Below are 15,853 nucleotides of genomic sequence, written 5' to 3'. Positions count from 1 at the left end.
AGCAATTATCCAAGGTATAATTTATTTCTGAAAGCAGGTCTGAATTTATTCATAATGAATTAATTATGCAGTTAGCCTAATTAGACTTCCTCTAGTGCAATACTTGCAAAGAGCACGGTCGTGTTGATTCTCAAGTTGACTTGGGTATTTGTGTGAGTCTCTGTGGTGTGAACTTTTTCATTCAGGAGTAGTGTGAAAATAGGTCAGTAGGCACTAATAGGACCCTCCTTTGCTCTGACTTCCTGTTTCGTCAAATGGCAGCTAACCCTTAACTCCTGGGAAGCTGCTGTTCTGTGAAGTCTTTCCTTTCTGACCTTGCTCCTAGGTGCAGACATTTGAGACTCAAAGGAGCATGACAATGACTTCAAGTGGCCATCTTAAGAAATTAACGTGCTTTCTTGTCCAATCTATGAGATGTTTAGTTGTTTTTTTTTTAAAGAGAGCTTTATTTATCTTTATTTGAAAGGCATATTTACAGAGAAGGATAGAGAGATTTTCCCCGCAGTGACAGATCTTCTATCAGCACTGGGCCAGGCCCAAGCTGGAAGCCTGGAACTCCATCTTGGTCTTCTCCAGGTGGCAGGAGCCCATGCACTTGGGCCTTCTGCTATTGGATTCCCAGGCATGTTAGTGGGGGAGCTGAATCTGAAGTGAAGCAGCCAGGACTCAAACCAGGATGGTCCAACATGGCATATTGGCATTGCAGGCAGTGGCTTATGATACTGTGCCACAGCACCAGCCCCTGCACTATTTTTTCATGATAACAAATTAGACTTATTCTGTTGAGTGATGATTTCAAATGAGGAAATGTGACTTTGAAAGTGTAAAAAGTGCTCAACTAGTCAAATAAAAAATGTTTCTGCATTGTTCGTGGCTAGAAAGGAAGGCACTCAATTTAATACTGAATTTGATGGATTACCGCTTGCATGCTCATGACTGGTCATTACTTCCTGTGTTAAAGGCCTTTGTAGCCATAATTTCCCTGGACTTTGGGCTGTGTCCAGGACTAACAGTGCAAAATGCTGGCTTCCTGGAATACAGGAAGATCAGATTGCGCAGTGGCATTGCTTCAAGGGCCTCCAAAATGCCCCAAGCCAAGGCAGCCAGCCCAGCTTTCTGAATGACTGACAACAGGTGGGAGAGATGGCCACCTAGGTCCTGAGCAGGAGTGGGGCACCCAACACCCAATGGGAAAAGACCAGTTAAACACAGTCCTGTTTATAGACAAGTGAATATTCATTACATATTTATTTATATTTCTTGTTATGCTTCTGGCTTATACAGTAGTTTCAAACTGGATTATTGCAAAAAGAAAAAAACAGTAGCTTTATAAATTGTTGGCTGTTAAAAGATCACTTTGATTAGCAATGCCTCAAATTTCCTGCCTGGACACACATAGCAGCTATTAGTGTCCTTCTTAATATAGCAGCACATCGGCAAGGTGGAAAAACTTACATAGGTCCCTAAGGGTAAAGCGAGGCTTTTACAAAGTCCTTCAAACTTTCTTCAACTATTTTTTTTTTTAATTCTACTCCAAACAGTCTTTGGCTTTTTATTTTTCCAGACCATTTGTGCTCTTTTGGAGTGTTTGCTGACGTCCGAAAACGTGCCTCCCGACAGCCCGAAAGAAGTGTATGAGGTCTACTTTGTCTTTGCTTGTATTTGGGCATTCGGGGGTGCCCTGCCTAAAGATCAGGTGCGTTGGGAAATGGGTTGCAGGCTGCATGGTGTTTGCAGGAACGGGATGCTAGGATGGGAGCCCCACCTCTGTGTGATCCTTACCCAGAGTCTGTGTGGTGTGTTCTCTTCCTTCTTGAACAGATGTGCCCTGTGGGCAACCCCAGCCAGAGTGGTGGTCATCAACCTCAGCCTGGCTGGCTCCTACTGGTCCAGCAGCCCCGGGTTTCCAGCTGTGCGGGAAGCACTCAGGCAGGGTGCTGGCCTACAGGCCTGTGACAGTTAAGCTGCAGGAGGCAGACCCTTTCTGCCCCACGGCTACGTTTCCTCTCTTTATTTCTTCCACAACATGTTCTACCCAAGTGTTCCAGTTAAAAAAAACCCAGGACCATCAGCCTTACCTCTGTCCCCCCACCATCTTACATCTGTCAGTTTTGCCTATTACAGTAGCCACCAGTTTGTCCCCCTCCTACGGCCTTACAGGAGTGGCAGTCGCCTTGGGCTATTCCTTCAAGTTCGGAAGTTGGCAGATGGAATTTCCAGCGTGCCGCCTAGATTTTTCTCATGGGATCTTCACAGTCATTCTCCAGAGTGTCTTTATCAGACAGATAAAGAAAAGCCCAAAGGAGCAATCTAACTTGGCATAAGCTGTGCGCATGTGATGTGGCAACTCCAGGATTCCCACCAAGTTGCTCTGTGCCAAGACTATACCCACCGTGGCACCCTAAACCACATGTGGTCAGGGTGCATCTACAGATGCTCCTGAACTTTTCTGTTAAAAATAGATGCCCACGTTTTTCAGACTTCCTGAGTCATTCTAGATCAAACAGCCAATTGCCATCGGCAGCCCAACTCAGGTTTCTGTCCGTTTCCTCGCTGAGGATTCTTAAATAAATAATCGCAATAACCCGTGGGCCTGTTTGGCTTCTTGTCCCTGGGCAGCCGTTGCTCCTGTCTATAAATAAACTCAGCTCGCAGATTGGATTTCAGTCCCTCTCAGAAGCCAGATTCCCTCCTGTGATCTCCAAGTGCTTTCTAAAGCAGAGCAGCTAATATTGTTTCCCCTGAAGGTCAAGTGTCAGTGCCAAGTAACTTCCTGTGGTTTTCTCCAAGGCTCCTGCAGGCAGTTAGAGACCCCTTCTTCTACCTCTCCGCCGCCCCCCCCCCACAACACTAGAGTTTGTTTTTGTTTCTCATGGGCTTTCTCCTTTTTCCAGGGATGTGTTTGTAAAGCCGAGGAGCTTGCAGGCCACAGAGGTCTTGCAGCTCCTCCTGCTCTTTCCCATCTCCAGATCCCGCGGCCTTCTGCCTGGTTGCTTCAGCCAGAAGATGGATGTTACTGGCCACTTTTTTTCATATACTCTTCCTAATTATGAGTTGTCATCATTCTCATCATAGCCTTGGGGTGCACTGGGTGACTGATGTGCCTGGCACAGTCATGCACATGCTCTCTGACTGTTGGATGGATAACCCAGGAATAGACAAGCACCGTCTAACTCTGCTTTGCTCTGGAGCGGGCACTTCATTCTTCTCCGTCTGTATCTCATTGGACCAGACAAGGACCCCCCTGGCAGAACACTGTGGTATCTGTAACGCTTGTGCTTGCTGTTAACTTTCCTTGCAATTCCTGAGAGGCATTTCCTGAGAGCTCACTTTGGCTGACGGTTTGGAGGTTCACAGTTCAAGTTCACATATTCTCTTCTGGGTGACAGCGGGCGAGGCAGACAGTGGCAGAGCAGATGTGGAGGAACCATCATAGGGTGGTGCAGGGAGCAGGCAGGAAGCCTGGTGAGCTTTATGCGACCCACCCTCTTGTGCAAACCTCTGGGGACTTAGATCCAACTTTCAGACCCCACGGTTAGATCCACCTTCTATCTTTAACCCACCAGCCGTTGACATGAGGCCATTCATTGTTGACCCTCTGGGAGTTTGGGGATCAACGCTCTGTTGGAACTGTAGTTGCTTTCTAGTTCTTGGCTTTTCAGGGTCAGGTGCTTGCTGCATCTGGGGTGGCGGAGGGGAGGGGCAGAGGCATTCTCTGTCATCAGGACCTTCCCTGAGTGTTTGTGGATGCCATGTGTCATGCAGGGCTTGGAGGGGCTGCAGAACGGCCTTGAGGTCCACCATGAGTGTTTCTCTCGTCTCCTTAGCTTTCTGATCACCAAGGTGACTTCAGTCGATGGTGGCATAAAGAGATGAAAGCTGTGAAGTTTCCATCACAAGGAACGATCTTCGACTATTATCTGGACCACAAAACTAAGAAATTCTTGCCGTGGGCAGACAAGATCCCACAGTTTACCATGGATGCGGAGCTACCCCTTCAGGTGGGCATGTGGGAGTCATTGTTTCTCTCCAGATAGGTCATGAGGTCTTGTGTGGCTGTGCTCAGTATGTAGCATTTTTCACCATGCAAGAAGGCTCTCAACTGTAGGAATGCTTCATGAGATGTATTTCTGCAATCTTTGTTTTTAAAAAATCTTAAAATTGAATTCAATAATAATAGGTCTCTCTAGATTTTTTCTAGATACTTCATGAATTTTGTGAACGATGGAGATGTATTGCTATTGCGTTGTAAGTTTCCTAGCCAGCATGTTACACATCTCCCCTCCTCCACGAAATGAACATTTCGTTTCCTCAACCCATGTGTTGCCATATCCCTAGACCACTGACAATCAAATGAATGTCTGTCTGTCTGCTCCGTTATTTCTCTTTATCGATTGTCCAGCTGCTCTTTTCCAAGGTTGAGTGATTCTTTGACCACTGTTCTCTATCATCTTCATCTGTTCTTCTCATTTGATGTCTTGTTGGAAATCGTACTTTCTCCAGTTCACTATAAAACTTATCGGATCAACTCGGATTATATGAATGGAACTGTGTGATTTCTACGTGCCAGTGAGAGGCAAATGGCAGAAGACCACACCCATGCCTTTCCCTTGTGGCCCAAAGGAGGGCCACAAACTGGGCAGCTGGCACAGTAGAAACCTGTTGGTGTCCTGCTCTGGAGGACACAGGTTCACATTCAAGGCAGCCACTTGGGGAGGCTGGGAGGCCCTCTTTCCTAGATTCTGCTTGGTTCACCAGCCATCTTGGTATCCTGAGCCTCGAAGCAACTTAACTCCAGTGCTCACCTGCACTGTGTCTGTGTTATTGGGCATGTTCTCATTGCAAAGACATCAGCTGTGGTAGATTAGGGGTCTTATCTCCTTGTGTGTGCACTCTAAATTGACCATAGCAAGCCCTCGCTGTGTTTTGGAGGCCAGAGGTACAAGTTAGCAGATTTCATTTCTTCTAGGGTGCCTCTCCTCAGCATATGGCTTACTTCCCTGCAAGTCCAAATCTCCCCTTCTCATAAGAACACCACTTACACTGGGTTGGGGACCAATCAAAAGGTCTTCGTTTAACTGCAGCAACCCTTTTCAGGCCCCATCTTCAAACACAGTCACATCATCAGATACCACGGGTCAGGAATTCAACAACTAGCACTGGAGTGGGAAGACGCAACTTATCACCCTAACAATCCGACCTCTGGACCCCCAGATTGTGTTCTTCTAATAGGTAAAATAGGTTCACTCCAAACCCAGCAGCCCAAAAGTCTTACCCTAGTCCAACATCAGCCCTAAGTTCCAATTCTCAGTTGAGTATTTTCCAAGTCAAGTGTAGGAGAGAATTGAGGTTGGAAGATTTTGTCCTGGGGTAAAATTCATTGTTCACTCTGAGTCCATAAACCAAGAGAGGTGATCTGATTTGCAAAATACACTCAAAAAAGCACATGGAGTAGACTCTTTTCCTTCCCAACAAGGCGATTCAGGAGGAAAGAAGGGATTGCAAATGCCAAACAGGGAAGACTGTTTAAGACCTGAGAGTAGGCCCCTCTGGCTGAATCCTCTCTTCCTTGGGTCCTCACTGCCTTAACCCACTGGGACGGTTGTGTTGCCCTCGGAGCCTTGGGCACTCTGGGTCGGTATTGCCAATGGGAACAGCTCTGCCACTCTAAATTGTCTTTGCAGTCATTTGTCCTTTGCTTGAAGGATAAAGCATTTTGCGTCTTGATGAGCTGCAAGTGTCTGCTCCCATAGACTCCTGTCTTCCTTACCGTGGTCCTGTCTCCACCTGCTATCACCCAAGCTGGCAGTGTTCCTGCAGGGGTAGCTCCATCTCTCTTCCTGGCTTCTGCTGAGATGACTAATGACGTCTGAGAGCTACGCCTGTTATTTCTTCATAGTGTAATGTTTCTGGCCACATCTTGGTGTTATCTCTAGAATACCCCTTCTCCCTCCTCTTTATTTTTTCATATATATATATGAAAAAATATGATATATATATATATCAGCCTATATATATATATGATATATATGATATATATATATGATATATATATGATATATATATATATCAGCCTATATATATATATATGTATATATATATAGGCTGATAAATTGCAGATCCTCATTCTGATCCCTTTGAGCTAAATAACTTCACCCCTCTTCTCTTTCATGGTAGTTGTAGTAATGGATAACCAGGCCTCTGCTTCAACATTGTGCCAAGAAATCTCCTTGGTTAAATACCCAGGGTCGTCACTCACAGTCTACCTTCCACAAAGCACTGGAAGAAAATGCAGCCATGTTCCTTGCCATTTTCAAGCTTTCGTTTCGGCTTGCCTTTGTGCCTTTGCCTCCCTGATCTCTTTCCCCGTGGGGACCAGTGTCCTCTTAACGAACACTGTGCTTCAGGACTCACTCCAATGGCCAACTTTAGTCACAGCCCTCCAAAGTTCAGTTGCTGACTGAGGTCCTGGGGTGAAGGCCTCACCCACTTGAGTTTGGTGGGGAGGAACACAACCTTGTCAATGGGTAACATCCCTGTGGACTCTCATCTTAACTAATTACAGTCTCCAAGAGCCCTACTTGTAAATTGGGTCAAGCTCGGAGACACTGAGAGTTAAAACTTCCACCATGAACTTCAAGGGGTGGCCTATGCAGCCCATAGTGCCCAATAGTGAGGCCACTCCTCAACCCCTAAGCCAGGGATCTGTGAGGCAGATTGGTTCTGGGATTGCTTGGGCTCACTGAAGGGTCTGAGGCTCTGCTTTCTGCCCTACTCTGGTCAACATTGGCCTTGCTATTCTCCCCCATACCCCATCTCTTAGGGTTTCAGAATGACTGCAATGAGGAAACTGCTTCAGATTTTTCAGTGAACTTCCCAGTTGGCTCACAAACCACCTGTCACCCAGACCCTAAGAGGTTACTTTGAATGAGCCATTCCCCATCCCCTACCCCACTCCACCCCACCCGGTTCCTCCACCCTTGAAGCACCAGGTTTAGCTGCCCCCTAAGTTCATGGCTAGGGGGAGGAGAGGTGGTGACTTGAGCAAGGAAGTCTCATTTTTTTAGTCATTGTGGGTGTCAGCAGCCTGGCCATAGGACCTACCTGATAAGATGCTGAGAACTAATAATAATAATGAATAAATAAATAAATAAACAAGAAAGATCAGGGCTGGCATTATGCTGTAGTGGGTAGAACTGCTACCTGTGGTACCAGCATCCTATACAGGTATTAGTTCAAGTCCCAGCTACTCCACTTCCAATCCAACTTCTTGCTAATGTGCCAAGGAAGCCAGCAGAAGATGAACCAAGTATTTCTGATTACAGCCTGGCTTAGCCGTGGCCGTTGTGGCCATTGGAGGAGTTAACCAGAAAAGGGAAGATTTTTCTTTGTCCGTTTTATACTGACTATCAAGAGAGTAAGTACAACTTAAAAATATGGTACATCTAGAAGCTGTTATCACGGGTTGATATACCCTATTAATAATGTAAGGGCTCTTCAGGCATTTCATGGAAATAGAGTTTAAAAGATAAGTTTATTTTTGTGCAAAAATAATTTGAAATCCATATTGGGAGATCCTTAAAGTGCTTGTTGAAAATCTGTATTATTAGAATAACTGTGGTTTTCCAAATGTTTTGTGCCAAAATAATTCTTTTCATGATTCATTTTATTTATTTGAAAGGCTGAGTTAAAGAAGGAAAGACAGAAATAAAAGAGGTCTTCCATTCACTGAGTCACTCTCCAAATGGTGCAGGGCCAGACTGAAGCCAGGAGCCTCTTCTGGATTTCCCATAGGGCTCTTGGGGCCCAAGGACCTGTACCTCTGCTACTTTCCCAGGCATGTTAGCAGAGAGCTAAGGACTCAAACTGGAGCCCGTGTGGATTGCTGGCATTGCAGGCGACAGCTTTACTCACTAAGCCATAATGCCAGTCCCCAAAACACCTTTCTGTGAACCTATTGAAGTTTTTGTATATGTTCTGTTTAACAGGGAACCCGTGAGTACTGCTTAGTCTTACTTTATAGTTACTCCAAATGTGCTCATTTGATTACCAGGCTTTTGGCATATCAGAAGAGATCCATGGTGAGAAGGTAATAGTAGTAAATAGTGCTACTACATTGTTTTTATAGGCCAGGCCCATTTCTACTTGCTTTGTAGAGGATAGCTGATCCTTACAGAAGCATTTAAGACATAGGTAGGCTATTAACTAACTCCTCTCAAAACAAAAGTTCATTTAAAAGGCAGATTTACAGAGAGAAGAAGAGACAGAAGGACACATCTTTATCCATTGATTCTCTCCCCATATGGTCGTAACAACCAGAGATGAGCTGATCCAAAGTTGGGAACTAGGAACTTCTTCTCAGACTCCCATATGGATGTAGGGGCCCAACTACTTGGGCCATCCTCTGCTGTTTTCCCAGCCATACACAGAGAACAGGATTGGAAGTGGAGCATCCAGGACATAAACCAGTGGCCAAAAGGGATGCTGGCACTTGCAGGTGGAATATTAGCTTGCTGATCTACTATGCCAGCCATAACCAGTTCCTTTTTACATGTGGAAAGCCAGAGGCAAAAATGGATTAAGAAATGTGTCCACAGTTAGTTCTTAGTAGGCATGAGGCGGCCAACGCTTCTACTTTGCCTGGTACTGATGGAAGGTCTGGAACACTGGCTTTTGAAATTTGTAATTATCTTAAATTTTCTAATTTTAATTTTTGAAAAGCACTGAGACAGAATCAGTGAGTAAAGGGGAAAGAAGGATATCTTCTACCCACTGGTTCATTCTTCAAATATCCACAACAAGGGCTTGGCCGGGAGCTCGGAACAGAGCATGGGTGGCAAGAGCTCCACCATCACCTGCTTCCTCTCGGGGAGATGCAATCAGAAGTAGAACTGGAACTTTAACCCAGGCGTGCTGTCCCAAGTGGCCTCTTAACTGCTCTGCCCATTACCCACCTATGGGCTTTGAGTTTTAAAACCAAGAACTCCTGAGCAAATCAAGAAGAGCCGGTTACAGTAAAGCAGGCAGCATTGGCTTCAAACCCAGTCCTTGTGGCTGCCAAGCTTGGGTCATGGGAAGTGCTCTGTGCAGTGGCTATGGCAGAGCTCAGGCTCTGGACCAACTTGGCTGTGAACCCAAGGGCCTGCATCTATTAGCCAAGGTATTTGTGCTTGTAAGCTTTGGTTTCAGCATCTCTAAAATGGAGCTAATAACCAGTTCTGCTCATGGGTTTGTCATGAGCATCTCATGATGTAGCGTATGCAAGGTGTTTGGCACGTGTGCTACCTGTCCCATATCCAGCTTCCAGGCAACACTTGATGTTGGTATTAATGTGTCCAGAGAAAAACCAGTTAGCCCAATAAAAAGCAGGAATGACAGCTAGTGGCTAAAAAGTAGATAAAATGTGAAGTGAATCTAATTAAAATCTAGCCTAGGACTATTGAATATAGCCTGGAAGCATCTGTCCTTTAATCAGAGAATTGCTGGATGCAAAGGAAATTCCAGAACCAGCATTCCCTCGTGGACATGATCCTAAGCATGCTTAAGCTACTGCGGTGTGTTTAGTGTATGTCAAGAAGGGAACTTCCTCCCATGTGGAAGGGAGGAAGTTAGTTTCTAAAATGTACGCTGTCATTTCTAAGGCCCTGTTGGAGTACCATGTGCTCTGGATTTGAGAATGTTCCACCTAAAGCCACCATCATCTTGTCTTTTCTTTCTTCCAGAGAGTTCTTGTTCACACACCAGAGACGACGCGGATTAGGTATTTTGTTGAACTGCTGCTGGAGAAAGGGAAACCACTCATGCTGGTCGGTGGTACGGGAGCCGGGAAGACGGTGTTTGTGGGTGACACTCTGGCAAGCCTCTCCGAGGAGTACCTCGTGGCCCGCGTACCTCTCAATTACTACACGACGTCCGCAGCGCTGCAGAGTGAGCTTTCCCCCTGTTGTCCCCCTGTTTCCCGTCTGTTGTCTTCTCAGCTCATTCATTCATTCATTCAATCATTTCTTTGAAAGACCAAATCCCCTGCGGATTTACTGCGCCAAAATGGCAATAGCCAAGGCTGTGCCAGACCAAGTGCAAGAGCCAGGAAGCCTATCTGGGACACTCACGTGGGTGGCAGCTTCCCAGGGGGCACCCTGGTCAAGGGCTGGACGGCAGAGTCGAGTCAGGGGCTGAGGCCAGGCATTCTGGTACTGCAGGCAGCATCCCAGGCAGTGTCCTGACTCCTGTGCCACCTGTGCGAGGACATGGGGTGCAGAAACCTGATGCTTCCCCCTGAGAGTTGGATATCTGGTAGTTCCAGGTGTTACTTTTTGTGACCCTGGGTCAGCATCCTTTGTTTAGACATTATGGTGATGCCCTCTTTCTTGGATTTATTCATTGTTAAAACAGTGAAAATTGACAATGTTGAGATGACTTCTTTTCCTATGACTATACCAAAACGCTCAAGGCTGAGCGTTTTATAAAGAAAAGAAGTATGTGTAGCTCGCAGTTTGGTGACTGAATGTGCAAGATCAGGTAGCCCCATCCGCTTGGCCCCTCACTGAGGGCTCCCCTGCTATGTCATTTCCTGGGAGCATGGGTGTCACAGCAGGACTCCATGCTACAAGGATTGATCACATGACCAGACTGCGAGCCAGGGAGATTCAGGCGTACAAGACAGGAGTACAAGATGAACATGAATACCTTCTGGGGGCAGTGCCCCCGAGAGCTTGCCACTGTGCGCAAGGCCCACCCCTTCGGAGACCACATTGGGGACCAAGTTTCCAACAGGTGGACATTTGGGGAACACGCCACATCCAAACCATAGCGGCAGTGTTCATTGTTTACCTTTAGTGCACTTGCCTTTAATTAATTTTGTGGCACCTAAAACACATCAGGTTGTATACAAGAAAGGGCATTCTGCTAGCTTTTTCAAGCCATGAATTGATTTCAGTGAAAATTCATTAAAATTTTATTGATGAAATAAGTCATGAGTTGTTAATTAAAACTGCTAAAAAAAAAACCCTGTAAGATTAATTTGGAATTCTCAAACAATGGATCGGGGTAACAGATTGTAAATTGTGAATATACCACATGTAATCAGACTGGGGACTTCTCAGAGTTTGGAAGGACGAGTGAGGCCAACGTGGGAAATGGAATGATAAGCAGAAGGAGGCGAGCTTGGGAGGCCAGTCATCTCTGTCCTGTTGGGGTACCCATTGTATATTGTGGGGTGCAACTAATGCCTGTCAAAGTTGTTGAGTTGGGATGGTTTGGGGCACAGTAGTTAAGCTGCCACTTATCGCAAATCAGAATGCCAAATGCCAGTTTGAATCTCAGTTCCTCCATTTGCACTCTGACTTCTTTAAAGATTTATTTACTTATTGGAAAGTAAGATATACAGAGAGGAGGAGAGACAGAGAGGAAGATCTTCCATCCAATGATTCACTCCCCAAGTGAGCGCAATGGCCAATGCTATGACGATCCAAAGCCAGGATCCAGGAACTTCTTCTGGGTATCCCACACAGGTGTAGGGTCCCAAAGCCTTGGGCCATCCTCTACTGCTTTCCCAGGCCACAAGCAGGGAGCTGGATGGGAAGTGGAGCTGCCGGGATTAGAACCGGTGCCCATATGGGATCCTGGCACGTTCAAGGCAAAGACTTTAGTTGCTAGGCCATGCTGCCGGGCCCTGCACTCTGACTTCTTAATAATTCCTACCCTGGGAGGCAGCGTGTGGTGCCCAGTAACTGCATCTCCCCATGCACGTGGGAGGCACAGATGGAGGTCCTGCTCCCTGGCATCTGTTGCTGTGGACATCTGGAGAGTGAGCCAGCAGGTGGAAGACCTCTCAGACTCTGTTTCCTTATCTTTCTACCTTTTAGATAAAATTTAAATACATTAATTCAAGACATCATTTTAAAGTCACCTAATTGTTGATGTCCCAAATAGTGATTTCATTTTTAAAGATTTGTTTATTTTTATTGGAAAGTCAGATGTACAGAAAGGAGGAAAGACAAGAAGATCTTCTGTCCGATGGTTCACTCTGCAAGTGGCTGCAGTGGCTGGAGCTGAGCTGAGCTGAAGCCAGGAGCTACCACGCCAGGCCCTTAATTTTATTTTTGATGATATATACATAGTTGAGAAGGACAGATGCCCGTGTGGACCACTGATTAGGGTGGGAACGGTTGAGGAATAGGGGAAAGTCAATGAGACAATTGTTTTCATTTTTTTTTTCTTGCTGTGTCTGGAAGAAGTTAGGGGAGAATAAGAGAGGGCTGCTTCCAGCACCCTAACTGCATCAGTACCCAGGATGTAAGGCAGCCACTCAGTGTCATCCCAGAGTCCCCAGTGTGGAGCCCAAGTGGCCCATAGTTCTGAGATGTTGAATTCATTGTTCCATGATTGAGGAAACCCTTCCAAAGTCCATTGACTAAAAAGGCCTTGAATTTCCTGAAGTTCCTGCTGGTGCCTGTGTGTGTGCATGTGCTTGCATGTGCGTCCACACTTAACTGAATCAGTGGGGACTAAGAACACATCTTGTTCATTGACATTATTAGCTCAGTTAATCATGATGTTTCTGAGCTCTCCTTCATCAGTTTGCCTCGCTCGCCTTTGTGCAGGGAGTGGCTAATGTCTGTCCTCCTTTCTGTAGCAGGTGTATGATGATGGGTTTATCTGATAGGATGTTCTGAGGCATTGATGGGGAGCAAGGAACTGCAAGGACATGAAAGGAAGAGAAATCTGGAGGCAATAGACTGTTTATCCCTCCTAACTGTATGTAATCTAACATACCCAGAACAGGGTTGTATAAGGTGGGGTACAAGTGTGGAACATAAGGGAATGACACAAGGCATCATTTACAGGCAGGCAGGGTGCCTGAAGAGAGAGGCAGGTTGCTATGAGACATGCATCTGGCTGGCTGATGGGGGTGTGAGGAGAGGGCGCATGTTAATCCCCTAAGCAGGAACACAGAAGGCCAAGGGCAAGAGGGGGGCTGTGAGCAGGAAAGGGGTGATGTTCATCTGAGTTGGGAAAGAAGCCAACATGATGTTGTTTGGACAGCCAGGTGCCAGGAGCAGTAGGACGGGATGTCCTGCAAGCATTGGGAACTGTGGGTGTGCCCCCTCCTGGATGAGATATTTATTATTCAACACATATTTCTTTGTGCGTTAATTCATCTAACAAATTACTTACTTGATGTCTCACCATCGGGGATATGGCCATGAGTATGACTGATTTCTGCAGCTTCCAGATATTTATAGCATGTCTGGGACATTAAAAAGTAATTAGATGCTATCTCCATCACACATTGTTTTGGGTTTTCTACACCTGTGATTTTCTTTCCCTTACTATCGGAGAGAGAGAGAAACGAAAAAAGAGAGAGAGGGAAAGGAAAGAAGAAAAAATGGAGGGAGGAAGGAAAAGGAAAGGTAAAAAGAGAAGGAAGGGAAGGGGAGGGGAAGAGAAGCAAGGTAAGGCAGAGGGAAGGAAAAACACAAACACACCTCCACCCTCGGTTCACTCCTCTTTAAACACCACAGCAAGGTTGAAGCTGAGAGCTGAGGGTTCATTCCAGGACTCCCACAAGGATGGCAGAAACATCTGCTGTCCCCCCCACTCCAAACCCCTCCCAGAGTCTGTGGCAGCAGGAAGCTGGCATCAGAAATCTGAGCTGAGTACCAAACCCAGGCACTGCCATTTGGAACAGGGGTGTCTCAGCCTCTGGGCCTAGTACTCACTCTGGATACCCAGGATTTGGTCTCTTGTCGGAAGTTACAGAAACATGAAGAATTGTGGCTTCAGTGCATGGGGTGATGTCTACACACATTTATGTCTTCCACACGTTGGGGGGCCCAGGTGGAGGGGCGAGGGTGGGGATTCAGGGCTGAGAGACCATGTTGAGCTTGCACTGGCCACACTGGGAGGCAGGTGTCAGCTCTGCAATGAAATGGGGTCATCTCTGATACAAAGAGAAATGGCAAGATAAAGAAAAAGAAAACCCACCCACCCATCCCAGGGAGTTTGTATTCTTCTATCCTGTATGTGTGTATTTCAGGAATTCTTGAGAAACCCCTGGAGAAAAAAGCTGGCCGGACTTACGGACCAGGAGGAAATAAGAAACTGGTTTATTTTATCGATGATCTGAACATGCCTGCAGTGGACGCCTACGGCACGGTGCAGCCGCACGCTCTGATACAGCAGCACATCGACCACGGGCACTGGTGAGCCTGCTGCAGCCGAGTCTTAGCATCGCTGGGATGCTGTACACGTTTCAGATTCCTCTGAGCAGGGGGTTTGTGTGATATCTTTTGGATTTACCTTGTAGCTGTCTTATCTGCAGGAAAGAAATGGTTTTTCCTTTGTGCCTTGGGAAGGATGGACTGAAAAGTAGCTTGGTAAGGCTAAGATAGTCCAAGACTAGTATGTCCATTAAGAAGCCCACTTAGACATTATTTGCAAGAAGCCTAACCTTACTGCAAAGGGTGGTCCTCTCCGGGCCCTGCCGTCTGCCGTCCTGGCTGTTGACCAAGCAAGGGCTCCAACCCTAGGACTGCCGGTGGCTGGCAACTAGCAGAGGCACCCAGGAGCCAGTCAGCACCAACGGTTCTCGCCTACCCTGCTCCAGATCCAGACGTCCTAGGAATTCTGCCACTTTTCTGCTTTCTGAGCTCCCAAGGCCACATCTCTTCCCAGATAGGCTAATGCAGCCAGGGTCATGGAGTGAGGGCAAGGCAGCAGGCTCCGTCCTGTCCTACCAGGATCGCTGGGCTCCGGCGCTGGGACTTTAGCTCCATGTTCTGTCTTTCAGGTATGACAGGCAGAAGGTGTTGCTGAAGCAAATCCGCGGCTGCCAGTACGTGGCGTGCATGAACCCCCTCGTGGGAAGCTTCACACTCCATCCCAGGCTGCAGGTGCGCTGCTGGCCGCTCGGTCTCCCCGATGTCCCATGAATGCATGTCTTGGTTCTTGGTGCTTCTGTCTACAGATTAATAAGATGTCCACTGGATGATTGGTTATACACACAGGGTTTTTAAAATCAATGTATTTTCAGCTTTATGTTTTATCCTTTTGGGAGATAGTATCTGTTTTTAATTTACGTGATAGTCATAATAGTCAAAGGCTCCAAAAATCAGGAGTTCAAGAAATATGAACACTGGTTGAGTGGGGAAATAGAAAAGGACTGTAAACAAAACTCAGCTGAAAAGATGTCCAACTTCACTCTTTTAAATTTCAAAATAGTTACAACATCTTTACTCCTGTAGAAGCGTATGATTCTTCGTGATTCATTTGGCAAAGGCTTAAAGCTTGAAAAGACGTTGTATTTGCACCAAAACTGATAACACAGGCGTTTCTTTTTTCTTTTTTAATCTTAGCTCCCCCGTATAAGGGAAAATGTGGTGTTTTTCTGTGTCTGGCTTATTTCTTTCAACATAATGTTCTCCAGTTCCATCCATTTTATGCAAATGACAAAATTTCATTCTTTTTTTTATAGCTGAATAATATTCCTGTGTGTGTATTAAAAATATATGGATTCAAATGTATTTACATAGAAATGCATACATACGTTGCAGCATTTCCTTCCTTTGAGCCATATGCTCTTATGTATATCGGATAACACATGTTCCTTACCCAGTCATCCATTCATAGACGCTTGCATTGTGACCCCTCAAATGAATGTCAGTGAATGCATGTCCTGTGTGTTCAAGGTCCTGCCTCCAGCTCCGCAGAGATACACCCAAATGTGAGATTGACACATCTTGCGTGCACTTCTATTTTCAAATTTTCAAGAAATCATCATACTGATTTTCCATGGGAGCTGAGCCATTTTCCATTCTCACAAAGTTATAGTTTCCAATTTTTCCATATTATC

At 46.1% G+C, this 15,853-nt stretch overlaps 1 protein-coding gene across 1 annotated transcript in view; it reads left to right on the top strand.

Annotated features, from left to right (window-relative positions):
• Positions 1 to 15,853, top strand: part of DNAH11 (dynein axonemal heavy chain 11) — a 271,297-nt gene that overhangs the window by 138,157 nt on the left and 117,287 nt on the right. The window contains exons 44-48 of the mRNA XM_040964541.1: positions 1,565 to 1,696; positions 3,828 to 4,001; positions 9,723 to 9,927; positions 14,039 to 14,204; positions 14,792 to 14,894. Coding sequence (XP_040820475.1) covers positions 1,565 to 1,696; positions 3,828 to 4,001; positions 9,723 to 9,927; positions 14,039 to 14,204; positions 14,792 to 14,894 — 780 coding nt within the window. The remainder of the gene's footprint in view (positions 1 to 1,564; positions 1,697 to 3,827; positions 4,002 to 9,722; positions 9,928 to 14,038; positions 14,205 to 14,791; positions 14,895 to 15,853) is intronic.

This window comes from Ochotona curzoniae, unplaced genomic scaffold (genome assembly GCF_017591425.1).
Source record: "Ochotona curzoniae isolate NIBS_2020 unplaced genomic scaffold, NIBS_Ocur_1.0 scaffold_3835, whole genome shotgun sequence".
In the NCBI taxonomy this organism is placed as follows: Eukaryota; Metazoa; Chordata; class Mammalia; order Lagomorpha; family Ochotonidae; genus Ochotona; species Ochotona curzoniae.
This window is presented reverse-complemented; position numbering and strand designations above follow the sequence as displayed.